The sequence below is a fragment of the Tympanuchus pallidicinctus genome, unplaced genomic scaffold (genome assembly GCF_026119805.1).
Source record: "Tympanuchus pallidicinctus isolate F22 unplaced genomic scaffold, pur_lepc_1.0 scaffold3, whole genome shotgun sequence".
Classification (NCBI taxonomy): domain Eukaryota; kingdom Metazoa; phylum Chordata; class Aves; order Galliformes; family Phasianidae; genus Tympanuchus; species Tympanuchus pallidicinctus.
The window spans coordinates 97,175,323-97,195,957 of record NW_026294747.1 but is presented as its reverse complement, the minus strand read 5'-3'; the positions used below and the strand labels follow the sequence as shown (position 1 = coordinate 97,195,957).

Here is a 20,635-nt window from a genome sequence, read left to right as displayed (position 1 = left end):
TGGTTGAATTGAAATTGTAATGACAATGATACATTTGTACAGGTCTAAAAGGGAAAAAGCACTGAAACCATAACTCAAGTACGGATTCTTCTTTAACCTGGACCTCTCCTACTACTCCAAGATGTCTAGCATTAGAAACTGAAAAGAGAGCTAACAATTTTGAGTTAACAGCAACAAGGAATCTGCCAGTGATCTGCTGTGAAGGAAAGATTACTATCAAAATTCAGAACAAAATCCAGATTTAAATTCAAGGCCGCTTTTGCTAAGTGATGTTGCCAAAATTTAGCCCATACTGAGTAATATCATAATTAATATGCACTTTAAATTTTATATGAAATAAATAATACATAATCCTGCATTCTGTTTAATTATTTTCCTTCAAGATTAAGTTCCTTCAAATTTAATTTTAAAAGCTACTTTCTTCACAAACCTACCAGTATCTGTCCACCTACCTGCTTGACTGAATACTGTATTCCAAAAAGAAATAGGAGAAATACAACACAGGTACCGGAAAATTTTTAGTTAGTGAGACCATGCTCGATGCATATTGTTAGTCCTCATGGTTTGACCAAGCAGTGTAAGGGTTCTGATGACATAATTAAAACTGAACATAATTTATTTTTATTTTTATTTTTATTTTTTTTTTTTTTTTTTTTTTTCAGCCAGAGGGTGGTGAGGCACTGGTACAGGTTGCCCAAGGAGGCTGTGGATGCCCCACCCCTGGAGGCATTCAAGGCCAGCCTGGATGTAGCTTTAGGCAGCCTGGTCTGGTGGTTGGCGACTCTGCACATAGCAGGGGAGTTGAAACTAGGTGATCATTGTGGCCTTTTTCAACCCAGGCCATGCTGTGATTCTATGATTGATTCTATGATAACTTCTTGTCCTAAAAACAATGACTTGTCCATATTTTAGTTTTATTCAGGAAAATATCATGGTAATAACCAATGGAAATTACATATATAGGCCATTTCAATTTTTAAAGTTATTTTAAAATTAAATTGTTGCATTCTATTATCCTCAAAATACACTTGTTAGAGAGGGTAGTCATACACCCAGGAGTTATTGATAACTTATTAAATACTTCAATGGAAAAAGTAACAGAAACATTTTCACTTCAGATGTTTGTTTGGATGAAAGGTATGAAGTCAGTTGACAACAGCTAGAGTGTATTCACAGAAGGCATTTGAGTTCCTTTTCCATCTTAGCTGTGCAGTTCCTAACCCTTCAGCACATAGGCAGCTTGGCTTCAGTTTCTGTACAACTAATGGGATATTACAGCCATTAGTGCTTGGGGCAGTGCCTCTTATACTTCAAACACTACATAAAGGAAAGCATAGCATCTTAATGCTGGCACCATTTTACTTCCACAAGAATCTGCAGCAGGCTTTCTAAGGAGACTGTCATCCACATCAAACTTTATGTATTCTTATTTTATGCAAGTAATCTCAGTCCCCATTAACCACATATGAAATTGACAAAATTATGTATTTTCCCTCAAGTCATTCGTCACAAAAAAAACTGCCTAGGGGAGGACTTCCCCATAGAAGTCTGTAAGAACAACTGTTCTTCATCTTTCCTTAGCGTTTCTGTTTTGCCTCATCAAATTCTCAAGGCTGTTCCCTTCATATGCTTCTTTAGATTTGAAACTACTACTGGTGACTGGATAGTGTAGCTCACAGCTTATGATTTATTTACAGCAAACAGAGCTCAAAAAGAAAGTGCCTCTTCTGTACCCTAAAATTAATACTGATAGATGATTATGGCTCATTACAAGTAGTTAAAGAAAAACAGACACATAAAACCCCCACGATGTTCCCAAGTATAGCACCTCCAATCTATATGACTGAGGGCAGGACCTCCACAGATGCAAGGAAAGGTGGCTTTTCATCTGGGATGGACTGTCATATTAATGGAGAGCTGAAACTTGCCATTTAAATATATAGCTGTTTTCTACATCATCTGAAACATTAAAGATTACATTTTTCTTTATGAAGAAAAACAAAATCACTTGGGAAATTAGTTTTACTTCTCACCTTCTTTGTGTTAAAAGCAGAATCTAAAAATCTGAAATGAAAAACAGGAATAATTGACAGTCTATTTCCCCAGTGAAGTGCTATTATGGGAACATATAAAACTGGACAAGTATTTTTAATTCATCCTATAAAAAGAAAACCAAAAACTTTTTTCATGGTTTTATGCTAGTATCAAATAAAAATCTTTCTGTCCTACAGACTTGAAACACTGCTCTGAAATATTCTGTTAAGATCTCGCTTACCATCAGTGTTGAATTGAAATGAGATTCAAGTGTACTGAGCTATCACTTTGCAACATATTACTTACCTGGGATTATTTTAATTTCCATCCAGCACTACTAAAAATTCAGCTCTTCTCCTTTGCCAGATCTTTGTGTACATAATGAACTTTATGATTTCTTACAGGCACAACGTATTGCTTTGGATTTGACTTTCAGGTAGCTTTCCCAAGTCATTTTTCAAAAAATGAACTAAGCCCAAATACAACAACTTGCTTTATGATACCTGTCATCTTATTTTATTACAAGAGAGGATGATTGTATTTTTGTTTTGTTTTGTTAAGATTAATGTATTGGGAAGGTCTTTGCAGAACATACGCTTTAGAAGCATGAACCCTCATGTCATCTCTAATATGTTCAACAGCACACGTCTAGGGAATTAAACAACAAAAAATAAAAAAATAAAAAAAAAATCAAAAACCAATACCATGGCAGAAAAACAACCTAAAACCTAAGCAATTGTCTAAATCACAGATCCAATTTGTGGAGGCTTCTGTGTCTTTTGCAAAAATACTTTACTTGACCAGATTCAATTTCATTTCACTTTGACTTTCAAAGTGAGAGACCAAACAAATTTTGAGCAAAAATCCCAAATGCTGGAAGGGAGATCCATGTGAGGAGCCCATCTCCTTTCCTACCACATGCAATCTGTGCCTACGCACACAGTTTATGGCTGTCTTAGGACTGTTATTCTCTTCAAAACCTCAGGATGGGTAATGGCAAGTATTACTGCATCACTGTGCTATGGGGGGAAATGCGAGAGAAGAAAATGAGTGAGTAATACCTTCTGGTACATTTAGCAAGGTGGCAGGCAATGAAAACGTGAGTTTCAATCTCAGTAATGCTCCTCATTTAATTTCCCTCTACATAAGTTCTCCTAAGCTATAAGGGAAACGTTCTCCCACTGAAATACTGATGTTAACTGCTGATACATGTGGAATGCTAGAGAATTCTTTTATTAATGTAATTAATGGGAAGTCACTTTAATATCTTTTTGTAATCTAGGAAAATTATTGTTAATTTACAGTTTTATTGAGGAAAATATTACTAAGATAAAGAATATTTTTCTCCAGTTTTTACGGTTAAAATTGAACTAAAGTGAAATGAAATCCTTTGTAGGATTTCATTTTATCAGATTTGGAGACATTTAAGGATTCATAAAAAAATTCAATGGTGTTAACGTCTACACTAATTAATCACAGGAAGGCTCATTATTTTTTTCTCCTTTCATTCATTTGCTGTTACTACTGCATAGCACTCTTCCCTCTGACGCACAAAATGGAATGGAAGTAAAGAAGCTAGCCAAAAGCAAGTTCATTTTTGGATGTACATGCCCATTTACAGGTGCTGGTCTTTGAATTTTTCACAGCTCGCTGAACACTTGATTTGGGTTGGCAGAACCAGTGGGTCGTATGGCAACAATTCTAATTTTCTGCAGCATCTGAAATGTCCACTCATGGTATCATTGACAGCTAAAATTAGATATTTGGCAAAGCAGTCATAGGAACTAAGAGCTTGATTGAGTTGCCTAATTATGGCTTCCTCATGCCATTTGAGATGACCCAGAGTACCCCAGCAACCTCAGAGGCCCAGTAGGAACCACACAAAACCTATGGGACACCTCCAGCCATCCAGAGCAGGAGCTGCAGGGGCAAGCAAAGATAACTACTTGTGCCATTTCATATGGCACTTTCATTTAGACTCATTTAAGAACTGAACACTACACAGCTGCCACTGGGATATTGAAGAAATCAGTTCTCCTGTCTTAACTTGCTCTTGCTGGGTATTTTCTTTTCCTGCAGGTGGGTGTGGGGACTCAGCATTTCTCTGGGCCTATTCTGTGCAGGGAATGCAATGTATGAAAAAAGGCCAGAGCAAGTTTTAATTCTGGGGCTGGGGTGAGGGGCTAGAGGACCATTTGCAGGGAACTGAAAGGAGAGTCTACGTACTTCACATTCATCTCATCACTGTTCACTCAGAGGAAAAAGTTTCTTAGGAACTGTTTGTGCTAGCTCCTATTGTATCACCACTGGAGGTGTCAGAACTGGAATTCAGTCTTGCTTAATTTGTGAAATTTGACATGACTACAGGCTTGGTTTTATAAGGTTTGTGTTTAGGGAGTTTTGATGGCATCTCTGAAGACTGTAATTCTCCATCCACCTCCCTTTCTTTACAAGATTGTATAAGAGTGGAATAAAAAAAATTACTTTATTCTTCTTTTCCACATTAAGCAGAAAATGGCTTTCTTGAGAGTGTGCATTTGCACTGGACTTGAGAAAACAGACCCCTGTGGAGCATGAAATGACACTGGGGAATATATTTTCCTTGACATGCTAGGTATTTTTCATCTGTCTGAGGCAGCTATCCACCACCTATCCCCTCTGCTGCATATAAGATATGCAGCATCTTCTATCAGCACTCATCCTAACATTCTCTTTAACAAAGAAAATGAGCACCAACAGCACGAAGGAACAAATAATGCTTATTGTAATAAAAACAATATGGTCTCAGAGAACCAAGCAGTCCTTGGAAAAAGATATAAAAAGATACGGTCATATAGTTTCCTGATGCCCCAAATTTCACATTTATTCATAAAGATGTAAGATATTTCCCATAAACCTTCTGAAATTACATGAAATCTAATAATTTGATGCCCAAGGCTGGACTAATAAACTTTCCCTGATTCAGCCTAACAATTCTACTGCCTGAATAAGCAATATCCAAACACTACCACTACTTAAGACTCTGTTGAATATCAAATCTCCTTCTCCCACAGAATAACTCTCAGTGAGGCCAATATTCATTCTGTCTGGTGCACATTTCAGTTCAGATCAGCAATTTGCTTTTTTCAAACATGAATTGATGTACAAGTGAATGGTCTTATATTTTTATAATAGGAAAACTGCTTCCAAAACCCTCTGTATTCTGCATTAATGTGATCTGTTCACCTACACAACAGATTGGTTAAAATGAATATTGGTGATATGACTGAAGTTATTCTGCCCACCATCACTATTAAACAATACACCCAGACCAAGAGCTAGGAATTGCTTGCATAAAGTCTGAAATGTAACAAGTGTTTAAAACTAGTATGTAGCTAATGAGCAAGGATATTCACTGAATATTTATCAATCAGAAATTGAGATTTAAATCTTGTTGGTGAGAAAACATAATTTCAGATATTTCTGGAACTAAGGTAGGCTAAGAGTCACCAGTTGTTACTGATAGGCTTCCATAGGGTCAGTGTCATCAACTGGCACAATCCCCAGAGGTTAAATCCCATCCTGGGTCATGTACCCCAAATTCAGAAGGAATAAATCCCTGGGAAGCACAATGACTAAGACACAGACTACATGAATACTGCCAGAAGTGTTTTGTTAGAGTTGGTCCCATTTTAGCACCTAAATATTTACACATCCTGGTTTGAACTGCTTTATTTTCTTTTTAACTGTTAGCCACGCTGTTACAAAAACAGCATCCAAGAAAATGTCATCAGCTTGATTGAAAAGCACATCAGTGCTTTTTCTCTCTTAATATTAAACTTCAAGGAAACTGCATTTAGTTAAATATTAGTAAATTGAAATGTAAAGAATATAAATATATTGGTACTCTATATACTAAGCAACCAACATTTTTTGGTCCCAAATGGTTTAAAGTAATTCCAGATACAAGCAATAAGATTTAAAGAATTTTAAAATATAGGTTAGCTTATTAAACAGATTTTGAACAGATTTTAACGAATTACATTTGGAATAAAAAGATCATGTATTCATTTATTTATGCCTCATGTTTCAGTTTTGGTCTTAAATCTGTCATAATGCTGCAAAGAAGAAAAATATCTTAAGATAGATACAGACTGGAGAGTACAAGATGAGGTTTATGAACTGCTATCCATTGCTTACATTGTAAATGAAGTGAACACTCTTCCTACTAAAACCCTGTGGAACTCTGATGTGACAGTCACTTCTGTAGCATCTGGTAATGTCAGGTAGTTTCTTGAATGCTCAGATCTCTTGCTTTCTAGCGTACTAACAAAAACTGCAACACTCTTCTGAATTACTGCTGAGGGTTGAAAGAATCCACAGAGGGAGGAAGATTTTTTGAGGGACTCAATACATGTGAGAGAAATGGTGTGGCTTCTGAATGACAAACATACAGCTGAAGATTCCTTGATTTGATTTGCCGTGTGTGTTAAGTGTAAACACAAAGAATCTGACAATTACGATCTTCTGTTTTTCTGAGAAACTGGATACCTACTCCTTACACTTATACAGAGATTTCCTGCCAGGATTCATGAATTTCTCTCTTTGACCCTGAGCAGGGAAAGAAACAAGTCTGAGATATATTGCAAAGTCAAATGTTTAAAGTTTATATCAATATACACGTGAGAAAAAGGTAATTTACTCAGTGAAGGAAGAACCCCCTGCTACATTTAATCATGCTCAAGTACATGGGAAAGTGCCCTTACGGCTGTTGTTTCACCGTGCCTTTTTAACCAAAGTGTTGAGAAGCACTTTTCTTCTCATGAAACACCTTAAACACAAAGTCTAATTAAACTACTAAAATGCCATTAAAGCCGGTGAGCAGACTTATCTCCAGCCACCACAGTTTGCAATTAGATTTTGGGAGAAAGTAGAGGAAATCAATGTTGTGTTCACCTCTTAATGAGAACATAAGCACTTCACATTAAAAGATTATTTTCTTAAAATCCCCACAAGTAGGTGGGAGATTCCCTTCACTTGTGAAAGAACAAAACACGGAAAGTAAATTGTAGAAAACCAACAACGAAGTCTTATCAAATGCAAGAAAGTATTTTCCCTTCTCCCATGATCTTGAGAAAAGCCAAAATGGAACAGAACAAAACAGCACATGTGTAACAGAAGCAACATGTTTGAGTCAAAAAGAGGAGAAATGTGCTGCTTTTTAGAACCTCAGGAACCAGTCTCATTTCAGTGTACCAACGCAGTAGATAATACAGATGGAAGTTAATGTCTGAGCCAAACACAGCCTTCAGTTGCTTCTGCTAATCAGTGACTACAAACAAGAATATCTTGGAAGTTTAAGTAGGACTTGATCATCTCTGACCATCTAAGAACTCAACCAGTGCCATTTCCTACACATTAAGTGGATACTTCTTTTTGTCTTTAAGAAGAAAAAGCAGAACTGAAATAGCTATGGGAGACATACTGCACGGTGGTACACACCATCCATTCTTCAGACTGAAAGCTGCAATACGATGTCTAAAATACCAGCATGGAGACTCACATACAGCTGCAGATCTGCTGATACTACGAGAACTGTCAGACAAGCTGTAAAAAGCACTTTGTTGAAGAAGCCTTCTCTTCTTCACAAAACTCAAGCACTGTGCAAAGGCCTCTGCTTCCAGCTACATAATCTGCACAGGATGACTTAAATTTCTCCACATTATCCCCTTTGGACAGACAACTCATCCCATTGAGATCACTAGCATTATTTACATCTGCTTTTGGATTATATTTAATTCACTTTAATTAAAATTTGAACTAAGTATTTTCATTTTGTGTGACAGAAATTAGATGTTTTTATTCCTCCAGACTTGCAACTCTTATAATACATACAGTCAATGAAAAAAATTCCTTTATTTGGAATGGCATTTATGTTGTTTGTTCTTATTTCGTTGTTAGGAATAACTTAGAGTGGAAACAAAGTTCCTTAAGAATTTTACAGGTAACAATCGAAGCTCATTTTTGCTAACAGATTACAATTACTAGTTTGTTTTGTTTGTTTGTTTTCCCCTTGATCTTTATACTTGACACACTGTTTACAGACAAGACTGTTACTCAAAAAAAAAAAAAAACCTAACTGTCCCTTTTCCTTGTGTGTGGATTTCCTCACAGCAGCGACAAAAAAATCTTTCTTCTTATTTCTCCCTTAAAAAAAAAAAAAAACCCTGTCTATATATATGTGTGTGTGTATATATATATATATATATATATATATACATATACATATATGTTTTGTTTTGGTTTTTTTTAATCACACAAGATGCTCCACCCAGTCAGACGCCCACCAGCACAATTCCCACTACTGGTATTAACGAGATTAGCAAACAAAACAAGTTTGTTCACACAGAACATCTTAGAGTAAAACGTCAAAATTAGGTGTAGTCCTTCAACTAATTCATTTCTTTTCATCCTGTTAACAAGGTTTCAATGCTGGTTGCCTTTTAAAAAGCAGTTACTCACAAAGCCATACAAGTTTGCCTTCACAAATGCGCTTACATGCTTGACTTTCTTTTATTAATGTTATGTGATTTTTTTTTTTCTACTTCAGTAGCATTTCAAGAGAAACAAAATGATCATCATGTGGTACACTTAGTCTTGGAAGAGGAACACAGCTGTTTATTCCCAGATTCTGAGCATTTTTTAGATCTACACAGCAGCCTGTATTCTCTCTGATGGGAATTACACATCTTACCATAGCAGATATACTTTCCATATTCATATTGCCGACTGTACCATACTTGGCTGCAAGAACAACAAAATGAATGCTTTGTCTGCTTTCTATTGCCATTTTTTTAACCTCTCTGTTGCAATGAATAAGCACAAAAAGGAGAATCATAAAATTACTCCATTTCACATTTCAGAAAAACCAAAATGCCCAAACATCTGTTTCAGACACCCTCTGCTGGAAAGCATCAAGTTCATCTCTCAGCCCATGAACTAGCTGATCATGTGTAGGGAGGAAAAAATTACACTGCGTCAATGTTTAACTGCCCTAAAAGCAAGTTATCTATTCTATATATCATTGTTTTGTACTTAAGGGGAGGAAAAGATTTTATGATAAAATTAGCTTATCTCAACAATGAAGGGAAATGTGTATCTGACTTCTTTGATTGTGAAGCAGAAAAAATTATTCCATTCAAAGTTCTGCGGAAACTTGCCTTTTGGATATAAGCAAACCTGATAAGCTTCTCCCAGAAAGGTACAAGTGATAAATGTATCAGTAAATAAAAATAGGGACTGCAATGAAAAGGCTTAGTCACTATGAACAACCCATAACCTGACTTGTTTTCTCCACTGGTGAGAAAAAATATCTCAAGACTAAATAGCTTTAAATTAAATCTGTTCATTCTGTGCAATTCTCAAGCAGCTCTGCAGTTGTAAGCGATTACAGATGGAAACGGTGTTACTTTAAAGAGTTTATTCTGTAAACAAATTTCTTCCATCATTAGTCTATTAAATATATTCACTCTGGGCTGAAGTCTCTAAGTAGTCAGAGCAGCTTAACTCAGAGAAGGAAGGGTTGAGAAATTCTTCTCTTCAGAACAAAATTCTGTGCTACATTCTTGAAATCCTCACGCCCATTTACACCAAGGATTTTAAAAAAATAAATAAATCAAAATAATGATGCAACTATTTCCACTGTTTTAAAATCTACATCTCAATGTAAGATTTTAGAAATCAGAGAACATTCAACAATCCTTTTTCTTGTGCAGCAGTGTCAAGAGATTTTATCCGTAAGAGATCGAAAAGATAATTCCATCAAGCTTCAATTTTTAATTAATTCTTTTATTTCTTAACTCCCAAATAAAGTATGAAGATAAACAGTCGGTTTTGGTATCAAGCTTGCTCGTTAATGATGCTAAATGCTAAAGCTTTCACCATTCACAATATGTGTTTGATTCACGTATGTGGGACAGTGAATTACATTCCTTTCTTGATCACTGTTCTGAATCACAATTTCTTTCTTGGACTCAGAAGTGAATAATTGCACCTACCCTCCTTGAGCAGACAAAAGGCATGAAGTAGCCACGAAACAGAACGAAAGATTTAAAAAGTAAACCACTTTATAGTTTGGTATGAAAACAACTCAATCCAGCCTTTCATCTAGCCGTACGCAACCCGACGATTTCTACTTATGTAGTTCCTGAAAAAAGGGAATCATTCAATCAGAGATAGACTACCGTGATGAAGCAAAAATTGTGGTTCTAGCTAGAGTTTGAAGAAAGGCTACCTTTAAAATCAATCACCAACAATACAACAAAAGAAGTCAGCTGCACATCTAAGTGGTTGTCTTTCATTTATGGGTAAAGCGAACAAAGAAAAAAATTAATATGGAAATTAAGAATTAAAGTGGAAAAAATAAAGGTATAGGGCATTTCCAAGCCCTCACAAAGATGCAATAACAGGCTGTAGAATAGAGCAAAAGTGAGTAAGCTAGAACAGATCACAACCTACAATTCCTGACAACCTTCACACTGTTTTCAGCCACGCTGCACAGAAAGGTCAGGTTTTGCTCTTACTGATTACAAGGGCCTGGCAGAGACATCAGCAGCAGTTCTGGCTCATCAGAGTCATGCTAGAAGGCAAGCAAGAAAAGAAAGGTTACCAGGACAGAAGGACAGAGCTTTGACAGAGCATTAGCTCTCTGGTTCCAGAAGATCTCTAGCCAAAGGATGGTGCTCAAAGAGATGAGAACAAAGTGTGTAAGGTGGCAATATTATAGAAAGTCTCCAAAAAGATCTTTGTGATACTTCCAGGCTCTTTCTACTTTTTATTCTTGCATGGAAGCTGTCTGCATACTCAAGTAGGCATTTGCATAGAATGAAAGAATCAAATGGAAAATATTCTGCTGCTCATGAAAGCTAAAGATAGTTCATCTTGAAACTACAGAAAGGAACATCACTGAAAACTATACTAAAATACTGAGATCCCATCCAAATAAAATAAAAGCAAGGAAGTAAAGGGGTGATGCCTTGTGGGAGTGCTCCACAGGGAACATGATTCTTTTCCCCAAAAGCACAAACGTCAGTGTTGAATATTTTTGATGAGAACTTGACATAGAACAGAAGAGAGATACTGAAACTGACTTCAGTTACTGGAAGTAACTAAATACACATAACTTTCAGCTGGAAGTGACAGTCTTCAGGAATTTCACAGGTTTTAGAACAAAGTAAAATACTGTCTAGTTATATACTTGGGCACACACAGAAAAGCAGCCTCGTTTGGCAAATAAGGCACCAATCTGGAACTAAAGACCGCCAAAGCTTATTGTCATTCTTTCTCAGTGCTTCTGCTTCCTTTCCTATCTTTCAACCCATCTCATTACATGCTTTGGGAGCATCTTTTACGGTATGTTTGTGCAATCCTGATGTCAACAAAGTCCTCCTCCTGTATAAATTCAACACAGCACCATGATGAACAGCAGAAAACAAATTAATTCCCATTTCCTGTGGATTTCAGTGTTTCCCCATCTCAAAAAATCTCTTTCCCTTATGTCTCCTTTGAGAATACCTTCCATACAATGCTTCCAGTTTCCCCAGTAAATCGTAAGCCCTCTTACAGTAACCTTCATCTTGAAACTGGTCAAAAGCATGCAAGTGACTGGAAATGAGGCCCAAGACAGAACCATGGATCACCTCATCTCCCAAGGTGTGTTTTTTGTTTTGCTTTTTTTTTTTTTCTTTTAACAAAACATGGCTAATAAAAGCAACAGCAAACATTTCAACATATATCACAATAATTAGAATTTGTAATGAAGCTTAATTCTGGCTGACAGAGGAACTCTAGGATTTTGATATTTTTTAGATATCACACATTCTCCACAGCATCCATCAGCTTTTGGGTGGTTAAAACGACATTTTAAATTGATTCAAGGAAAAAAATCCCACAAAATTTCATGGGAAGAACATTTCTGTTTTGACAAATGCATGTCCCAGGTATACTTTTTTTTTTTTTCCAGCTCCCTTCGTAAATAGAAGTTGCTATTGAACACCATCCCATTTGCTTACCATTTGATGTAAGCAAAACCTCTTACATGCTAAAGGAAGCAGGTGTAAGTGCAAAAGAAAAATTTCCATCCCCTATGTGTACACTTAACAGAATGGTTTTCTATTAAATCAATACCCCCAGTTAAAATGAAGAAAGAAGAGAAAGACTCCATCAGCAAATTATTTGAAGTGGTGTTTGTTCAGACTAGTCCAAAAATCTTCACCCTTGGGGTCGGCAATACAGCAAGGAAGTCTCCTGAGCACGTTAATTATTTAAAATAAAAGCAACACAGTTGCTGGCCTTTTGAAATAATCAATCTTTCAAACAGTGTCAGGTGTCTCCAAAACACGTGACAGGTTGACAGTTTGTAGCATCTATTCTTGAGCTGTAATACCAGGATTTTCTCTGGAGAATGGAGGAACTCATCACCTTTACTAACAAATCCTAAAGACAATCTGTCTGGCTCACTGGAAACGTAATGGAGAAGCTACAATTAGAACTCCGGACCTCCTCTTTGCTAAATTAAAACAGAAAACCAAACCAAACATTTGCAGCACATTTATACATTTACAGACACAGATACACATATATATGAATGCAGACACAAATACATGCAGACATTTGTATAGGTAGATATATATAGACGTGGCTGTAAATTATACACATTTACTGAGATCTGTATTTACTGCCTCCTACAAGTCTATCTCACAGACTAAATTTAGGAAATTTTCTTCCATCTTTTGAAAGAAAGAAAAAAGGCAGCATCTGGTTTGTATTTTTCAAGCCTATTAAAAAAAAAAATATATATATATATATATTTTTCTGCATATATCTGTTTGCTCGGTATAGAAGAATAAAAACCTGGAATCAGCAAGAAAATTCTGTAGAGTGTGTTTGTAAACAAAAAGTTCCCATCTGCATAGCAGCCGACCTTACTAGCACTAAGAGAAGCTGTGAAACTTCAGCAGTGCATGCTTCAGTAATGTTATGAATACATATTTTTATGTATTTTTGGTCATACTGAGGAATTCAGATTTTCCACAAATAAATCTTTCTTATCGAAAATAAGTACATATGTTACATAGAAAGGATCTTTTTTTCCCTCAATTTTTCAGCGTTTCTAGTTTGGAAAAAAAAAGTTTTATCTACAGCTGTCTGAAGAAAAGATTGCTTTTCTCTCTTAACATACAAGTTATATCTATTAAAAATGCCAATCTTTACAAATCCTTGACATTCTTTAATTAATGTATTGAGAAAGAATAACAAGATATGTAATGATAATATGCAATTTGTAAATGAGTAGTGGATAGAGGAAAAGAGCAATTTCAAAATAATGCTCTTGCACAGGAAACCAAAATTCCAAAACTGAACAGCTCCAAACTTAAATTTAGGGTGTACTCCCCTATTTCCCCAGACTATTTGAAAAACACTTCTTGCAAGTCCTTTGAAACACTTTACATTATCAGCACTTCCTGTTCTGAGAGGCCCTATCACTTTCGACTTAGTTAACAAAATTCAAACCAAAACTGCCAAAGACAGCCCTCCAAGAAAATGGGTCTCACTTGGTCAGCCCATGGCCAGTGGTCTTTCTGGGCCCCACATCTGTCCTCCAAGCTTGGCAGGCCTCACCCACAGCACTGTACTTTTGTAGGAGCCAAGCAGAGACATAAACAGCATTGAACACAATTACCATAGCATCATATATATATATATATATTTAAATAAAGCTATTCTGTATGGTAAAATACAGTAAATTACCTTGGCTAAAGTCCTAGAACACCTGAGACTTTTCACTACAAACCTTCATAGAAGTTGAATTTTGAAGGTTAATACACAAAACAAATACGTTGTATACCTCAAAGACAGAATGTGAAACACATTTGTAGATTTTGTTGTTTTGTTTTTTTTTTTAAAGGCCTGGCCAAGTTTTAATGGGCTGTCACACATGAATGATTATGAAAGCACTACAATGAATTGAGCTGATAAGCTGATCTGATCGGAATTAACTGCATGTGATTGCTGCTTTGAAAAGCTGGCCTAAAGAGGCAGCATTGAAAGCAATCTCACAAGTCACTGGTACCACTTGCCACAGCTATAAGTAAGCACAGATGGTGAGAAAAGTTAATTAAGAGACATTTATTTGGGGGGTTGAAATTTCCACCCCCTTTTCCCCAAAGAAGCTGAGCTACACTGAAAATGTGTTTTATGTTTGTGGCCTAATAAGTTCATGTTTTTGAGGCTCTGTTCCTGTAGATGAAGGCAATAGATAAATAGAATAAATATTTTATGTCAGCAGTTAGCATATGGATTTGCACTTGCTCACCAAGCTACTCATTGCACCTGATAGCTAGAACATCTTGTCAATTAAAATATTCCTCATATTTTTTCCTCCTACCCTGCACAGCTTTTCATTTTTACCACAGTTGACATCCTACAAGAGATGTTCCCCTTCTCATTCTCACTTGAATGACTGCTTCTTCCATTTTCTCCCTTTCTTTTTCGCAAGTAACATACTAGAACATATGAGTAATTCCATTAAACAGCCTCTGCTTACAAACCATTTATCTCTTCTGGTTGGAAAACGTTTCTCCCCTTCTTCAGCCCACATTCCGTCTACCCCCAGATTAACTGATGCCCTTCTGGAGTGTGACAGCGCTCCATAAGGTGATCACCATCTTTAGGGTATCAAAATACATCCCTTACACTTAGTGCATTGCAATAGTGTGTCTAAAATGAGTCATGTTGCATACATTTTGCTCAGTGGTCCTTCAATAGCGTACATTCCTCTGGACCAGTCCCTCGATTCTTCTCCTCTTTTATTTTGATACAATTTTGGCTATTATGCTGATAGTAGATTGTAGCTTCAAAAAAAAAAAAATACTGGCTAAAGAATGGTATAGATTGATTTCACATGAAAGACCCTGTAAGTTAAGAGAGGGTTAAGGCTAAAGACAGAGAAAACCAAGAATTTAGAATTTAAATTGAGAGGTTCTTAGAGAGACACTTCCAACCTATATTGACTGTTCTATTTATTTCCTTTCTCATCATAGCTGATTATGAGGATATGCATGTGTAAAAGGAACTTTCTTCATGTCTAATCAGACTTGCTCTATGCCAGAAATTCACAATCCACTGTTCGTGACATTACAAAATGAATCAGGCAGGAGGCTCGAGCCAGATCAGAAAGTGACAGCTTCTGTTTAAACAGATATCTTGGAAATTAGTGAAGGGTAGTCAGTATAATACTTCATAAGCATTTAACTCTATGTACCATCTCACTCTCTAAAAAGAGGCACAACAAAATTATTCACAGGAAAGACCTTGATACTAAAAAAATATAAAATAAATGGAGCATTGATCTGTTTAACTTGTATTTCCAGAACAATAAAGGCCTATTTTCAATAGGACACTTACACTGTGTGTATTGAACACTCTCTGTTCTTCAATATGGTCAAATAATTTATGGTCTACCAAAAGAATTTGGTACATATCAGTTTCTTACTTTTGGCAGTCTCATTTCTGTGCTACAAAACTGGTTTTGAAAACAATATTACACCTCTTAACAAGAATGTGATCCCTTACTGGGCTTAAACTTCATATAACAGGATCATATTAGAAGACTAGAGATCAACAACCAAAACCAGCCCTTCATTTAGAATCTTCCTGTATAATTCTACAGGAATTTAGGCAAGCATTCTATTGTCAAAGGTCGTGAATATGAACATGTAAAGTAACCATAGCTCCTTCTACTGGGTCTTCAGATTCATAAGGCTGAGAACTTGCTATCCTAACTAGGCCCAGAAAAGTGAGTGAAGGAAGGCCAGCAGCATTTCAGAGAGCTCTGAACCACTTTTTTTTTTTTCTTTTTTTTTAAATTCTGCTTTACACATTCCCAGTAACAGTATAATTTCAGAAGCAATCACGCATTTAAAGAAGTTAGCAGAAAGACGTCTGGGGATAGAGTATTGGAACAGAGACAGCAGTACTGATAAGCAAACTGATTGTCTGATCCACATATGACATCTCAGATGTAACAGCTTGTAAACATTATCTGTAGAGCTCCAAATAATAACTTTACAGATTTAACCAATCATGCTTTGAAGGCTGTCACTGATCTAGTGGAGCATGACCAAATCCCGTTAGAGTGCAGAATAGATTCTAGTGGAAAGTCTTACATGCTGAGTTGAATATCTAGATGAAGAATGCAAAAGCTCCACACGTGCAAAAGAGATGTACGGAAATGAAGAAATTAATACATGCATTAGAATTAATTCATTGTCTCATGGGTCTATGAAAAAGGTTTCAAACTCTGCAGGGTAACTCAGTCTGCAATGGTACTAGGTGCTTCATCAATGAATATCGTGCTGACAAAATCCTTCATAACTCTGACTTCTCCCTTAGCGTGGCAGATTGCTGTCCCTGCTGCATGAATATTCAAGACCAAAGAGACTCCCTTCCAGTTTCAAAGAAATAGTATAAAGCAGACCAGGTCTTGCTGATTTATCTGTTTTGTTTGCTGACTTTACACATGTATTTCTTTAAAATAACAGCAGTTTATCTAAGCCGTCATTTTTTTAGAGTTAATTCACTGAACTGAAATTCTGTTGTCCTTGTAAAATGTGAGGAAAGGGAAATTAATTGAGTCTTTGAGGCTGGAAAGAACATGGATGTAAACATGGTCAAAGGACTGTAGCTATCTTGCCCAGCTGAGATAATAAGAAATATTTTGACTTTTTTTTTTTAATATCCTTTTTATCTTCCTCTTCTGATGAAAGTTCAGTACAAAAGCATGTTAGATAGCTATGTGTCTCCTCCTATTCTGAGCACTACATGCTGTATTTTTCTGGCTGCAAGCCTATGCATGTGAATGCCAGACGAATTTCTAGCTCCCAGTATAGAAAAAACTAGTTATATAATTTGTAAGGGCTATCACATTATTATTCATATTAGTATACACAGATCCTACAGGATATCCTGCCTCTATATAGGGTAGCTAGAAGTTAGCATCTTCTTGTTTGCTCAAAAACTGCAGTGCACTATTGACTGTGATGATTTGCAATCTTTTTTTTTTTTTTCCTTTGATAATTCCAAGAGCTGAAAACATACACTGTTTAAACAAACTTCCTGTTCTTGTCTTTCCTGGGGTAGAAAGACTGCTTTTAATCAACAATTGCTGTGCTATGGAGGAAAGATGCAAGCTGTACTGTCTAATTGCAAAAAAAATTAACAAAGCCTGTGGCTCAGAAATATTTTTTAGGACCAGCCTGAGTCATAAGGATGTCTTAACACTGCCTTTGTATGATATTTTTTCTTTCATTTCGAAAAAAGATGAATTCAAGGATTTTTTTCTGAGTTACATTTGGCCCAATTAACACGAATCTCTTCTTGTCTCCTACAGCTTGTCTCCAAACAGTAGCGAAAAGCAAAGCTTTTCTCTTGGCTTTCTCTCCAGGGACTAATATCTTTAAGTACTTCAAAGCCACATCCAACTGCTTGACATTTGCCTGCCTTGAACTTGCGAAGCGCTCATAAGTTTGTTAGCCTCCAAAGCATCAAGAAACTACAAGGATCTTCAGACATACTCCATGTGGGAGGTTTTGCAGAAACAGCTTCATACAGCAGTAAAACCTGCATCTTGGTCCTGTGAAGTTGTGTCAGATGAGGGCAAATAAAATCCTCTGAAGCACAGTAGATATCCAGTGGAGCATGTTACGCTGGGGAGAATTGTGAATAAAGGAGCTCCTCCACATCCAGCTTTTATTGTTGTCATCTGCCACAGAAGTGTTGATTTGAACCCAGATTAAATATAGCTTAGTTGGAAACAGGAATCAGACTAATTCTAACTTTAGCATATACATTGCTATAGATATTCAAACAAACATTAGAGTAATGTTTTCTTTTGGAAACTTGACCTCCACTTGATGCTGGAGGAGGAAGGAGCTGAATTTGCTGGTGTGCCTTGCTCTGGCCCCACTTCTGGCCTCAACAATGTGAGAAGAGAGAAGCAAGGAAGATATGGAAAAAGGACTGCAGTAGAGGCACTGCAGTGGCAGCTAACCTGCTACAGCATATTACTGCCAATCCAGCTCCCTACTGAATTGCACCCCTCTGATGAGTAAGAGCCAAGGAATGTTCTTCTAACCTGTTGAACACATGAGCAGGATTAACTGAAAATTTCAGTTATTTGCCTTGTACTCATCTACTTGCTTTTGTCTTTTAGCATCTGCACACAGATTTATGTAACTCCTGGTATTCTGAAATCTCTAATTACCAGTGATCATATAAATTGACTTTCAGATTGAAATATCACTTCCAATGATTACATATTAAGGTGCTCAATAAAACAAATATTGTACAAGTAAAGTGATTCCAGTTACTATCAACTCTAGTCCAAACAATGGAAAGAGGAACTGTGGAATTATCCTGGAAGAGAATCCAGTGTTCTGACATTTCAGTTTGTAAGGATACAAAGATGTCTCCATTTTTAAACTCTATTACAAGAAGTATAGCACTCTTCTTGTAAACTCTTTTGTTGAGTACATGGGTGTCCAACCTTTCACCTTGCCTGGACTACACTGAATAAAGAGGAATTGTCTGGGGGTGATGTTTTGATTATTGCTGAATGATGGGTGTGTGCCCAGAGCAAGGCTGCTTGTTGGGTTGAACACGCCTTGTTTAGCAGAGTCAAAGCTCGACTCACATTGAGAGTAGTGTTTATTTTAAATGATCAAAGCTAAGGAGCAGGTAATGACTTGAATACACATAGTTCATTATGTTAAATTAAGCTATACTGGGACTTCTCTGGGACATTATCCTAAACCAGGAAATATCTGTGCTCTTCTGATGCCATATACTGTCTTCTCCTTCACAGTACTTTTTATCTCTTTCGATGACACTATAATGGAATTAAACAAACAACAGAGTCCATAGGGATGTTTAATTCACTGAGATCTTACCAGCTCAGAGAAGAGATAAGACTTTACAAATGTATTCCTCTCCTTTATTTAAATTACCATGTCAATACATCAGAAAATTCCTAATCCAAACTTCTGGCCAAAAGTGTGTTTTTTGGTAAGGTAGCAGAACTGAATCAAATCACACGGACTCTGCAACAAGATTGCATTACACGTTTTTCTATCTAGAGTAAAAGCTATTGTTTCCTTCTTTTTCCTACAAAATTGCTAGAGGATGACAGAGCTTCATTGCATAAACACCACAGGACATTAAGATAGAGTATCCTCTAAGAAGCTCTAACAATATCCAAAACTAAGTTCAAATCCAAGTATTAAAAGAAGAAGAAGAGAGGAGAGTAAAAAGAGAAGACTGCTTACACTAGTGAGGTCTTCCCCAGTTAAGTCAAGTCTTTCAAAATCAGGAAGAACCAAAGAGTTCTATTACAGCAGTTTGCTACAGAAATATGACAAAAACAACCACCAGCTTTCAGCTGCGGCTCTTTCATGGTTGTCAAATTAAAAAACACAACAACAGTGAGAAACCCCCTCTTCATTCTTTTTGGTCACCAGTTCATGCAAATCACAGAGAACCAATAGTTTTTGCCTAGCAACAAGCTTGCACATCCACTGCTGATTGTGTTAGTGATAAAATAGCAAATGCTAACAAATCTAGTGATAAGAAGAGTTATAAGAAGAGTTGCCCTCTTTCACTGAGTCATCCATACAATTAAAAATATCTGAAACAATGAATAATTCATTAATCTAACAGACTTGCTAGAAACAAAAAAGAAGCCATTAATAATACCTTCTTGCAGCGCGCATCTCTGACACTGAAACCATGGCATACCACAGTACTTTTATGCATGGAGAGGACTCGCTAAACGTGCAAAACTATATGTATTATTATTGAGCCATTAAACTTTCCCATCTGTTTATACCTTAGACTCATTCTAACATTTTCCAGAATTACAATTAGTACATAAGAGCTGTCCTGACTACCAGAGGACAGCAGAGCATGCTGAACCATGAACCCCTGAGCCATCAACCTCTACCTCCCAGGGAGTCATACAGCTCATTCAGTTAGTTGCAAAAATAATTCATTACTTACAGGAGGATGTCCAGCGCAGTAGGCGTAGCTAGCATGGGACTGGTAGTGCAAGCTTGCTCTCGGGAAGGTGTATGTATTCCAAGCAGGTTGGCTACTATTCCACTGGTTGCTAAAGCCAGGGCTCATGGTCACTCTTGATTTACTGTTTTGGTATGTTCTCACTGTGGAGCTGGACTATCAAAAAAGAAAAAAATGCAGTGTAAAAATAACTTTTAAGATAGAATACAAACAACGCAGCTACACATCATTATTCTGCATAAACATTCTGTTGCATAGTCTGGAACAGACTTCTATTATTTCTGAAAGAAACAAAAATTCAACTTCTTCAAAGATATTGGTGAAACACAATCAGTGAAGGATATTTCATGGTAAATGACAATTTGGGGACAAAGTTTTCATGTCATTCAAGACATCAGGAATCTATCTGGTAGGGAGGAAAGATCAACCTTTACAAAACTACCTCTACTTACACATACATAATAATCTAAACTTCACAACACTTTTGAATTAA

The 20,635-nt window shown here is 36.5% G+C and overlaps 1 protein-coding gene across 3 annotated transcripts in view; it reads right to left on the bottom strand.

The window, feature by feature from the left end:
* Positions 1–20,635, bottom strand: part of RBMS3 (RNA binding motif single stranded interacting protein 3) — a 700,498-nt gene that overhangs the window by 472,136 nt on the left and 207,727 nt on the right. For all 3 annotated transcript variants that reach the window (XM_052695879.1, XM_052695880.1, XM_052695881.1), the window contains one exon: positions 20,125–20,298. In XM_052695879.1, the coding sequence (XP_052551839.1) occupies positions 20,125–20,298 (174 nt within the window). The remainder of the gene's footprint in view (positions 1–20,124; positions 20,299–20,635) is intronic.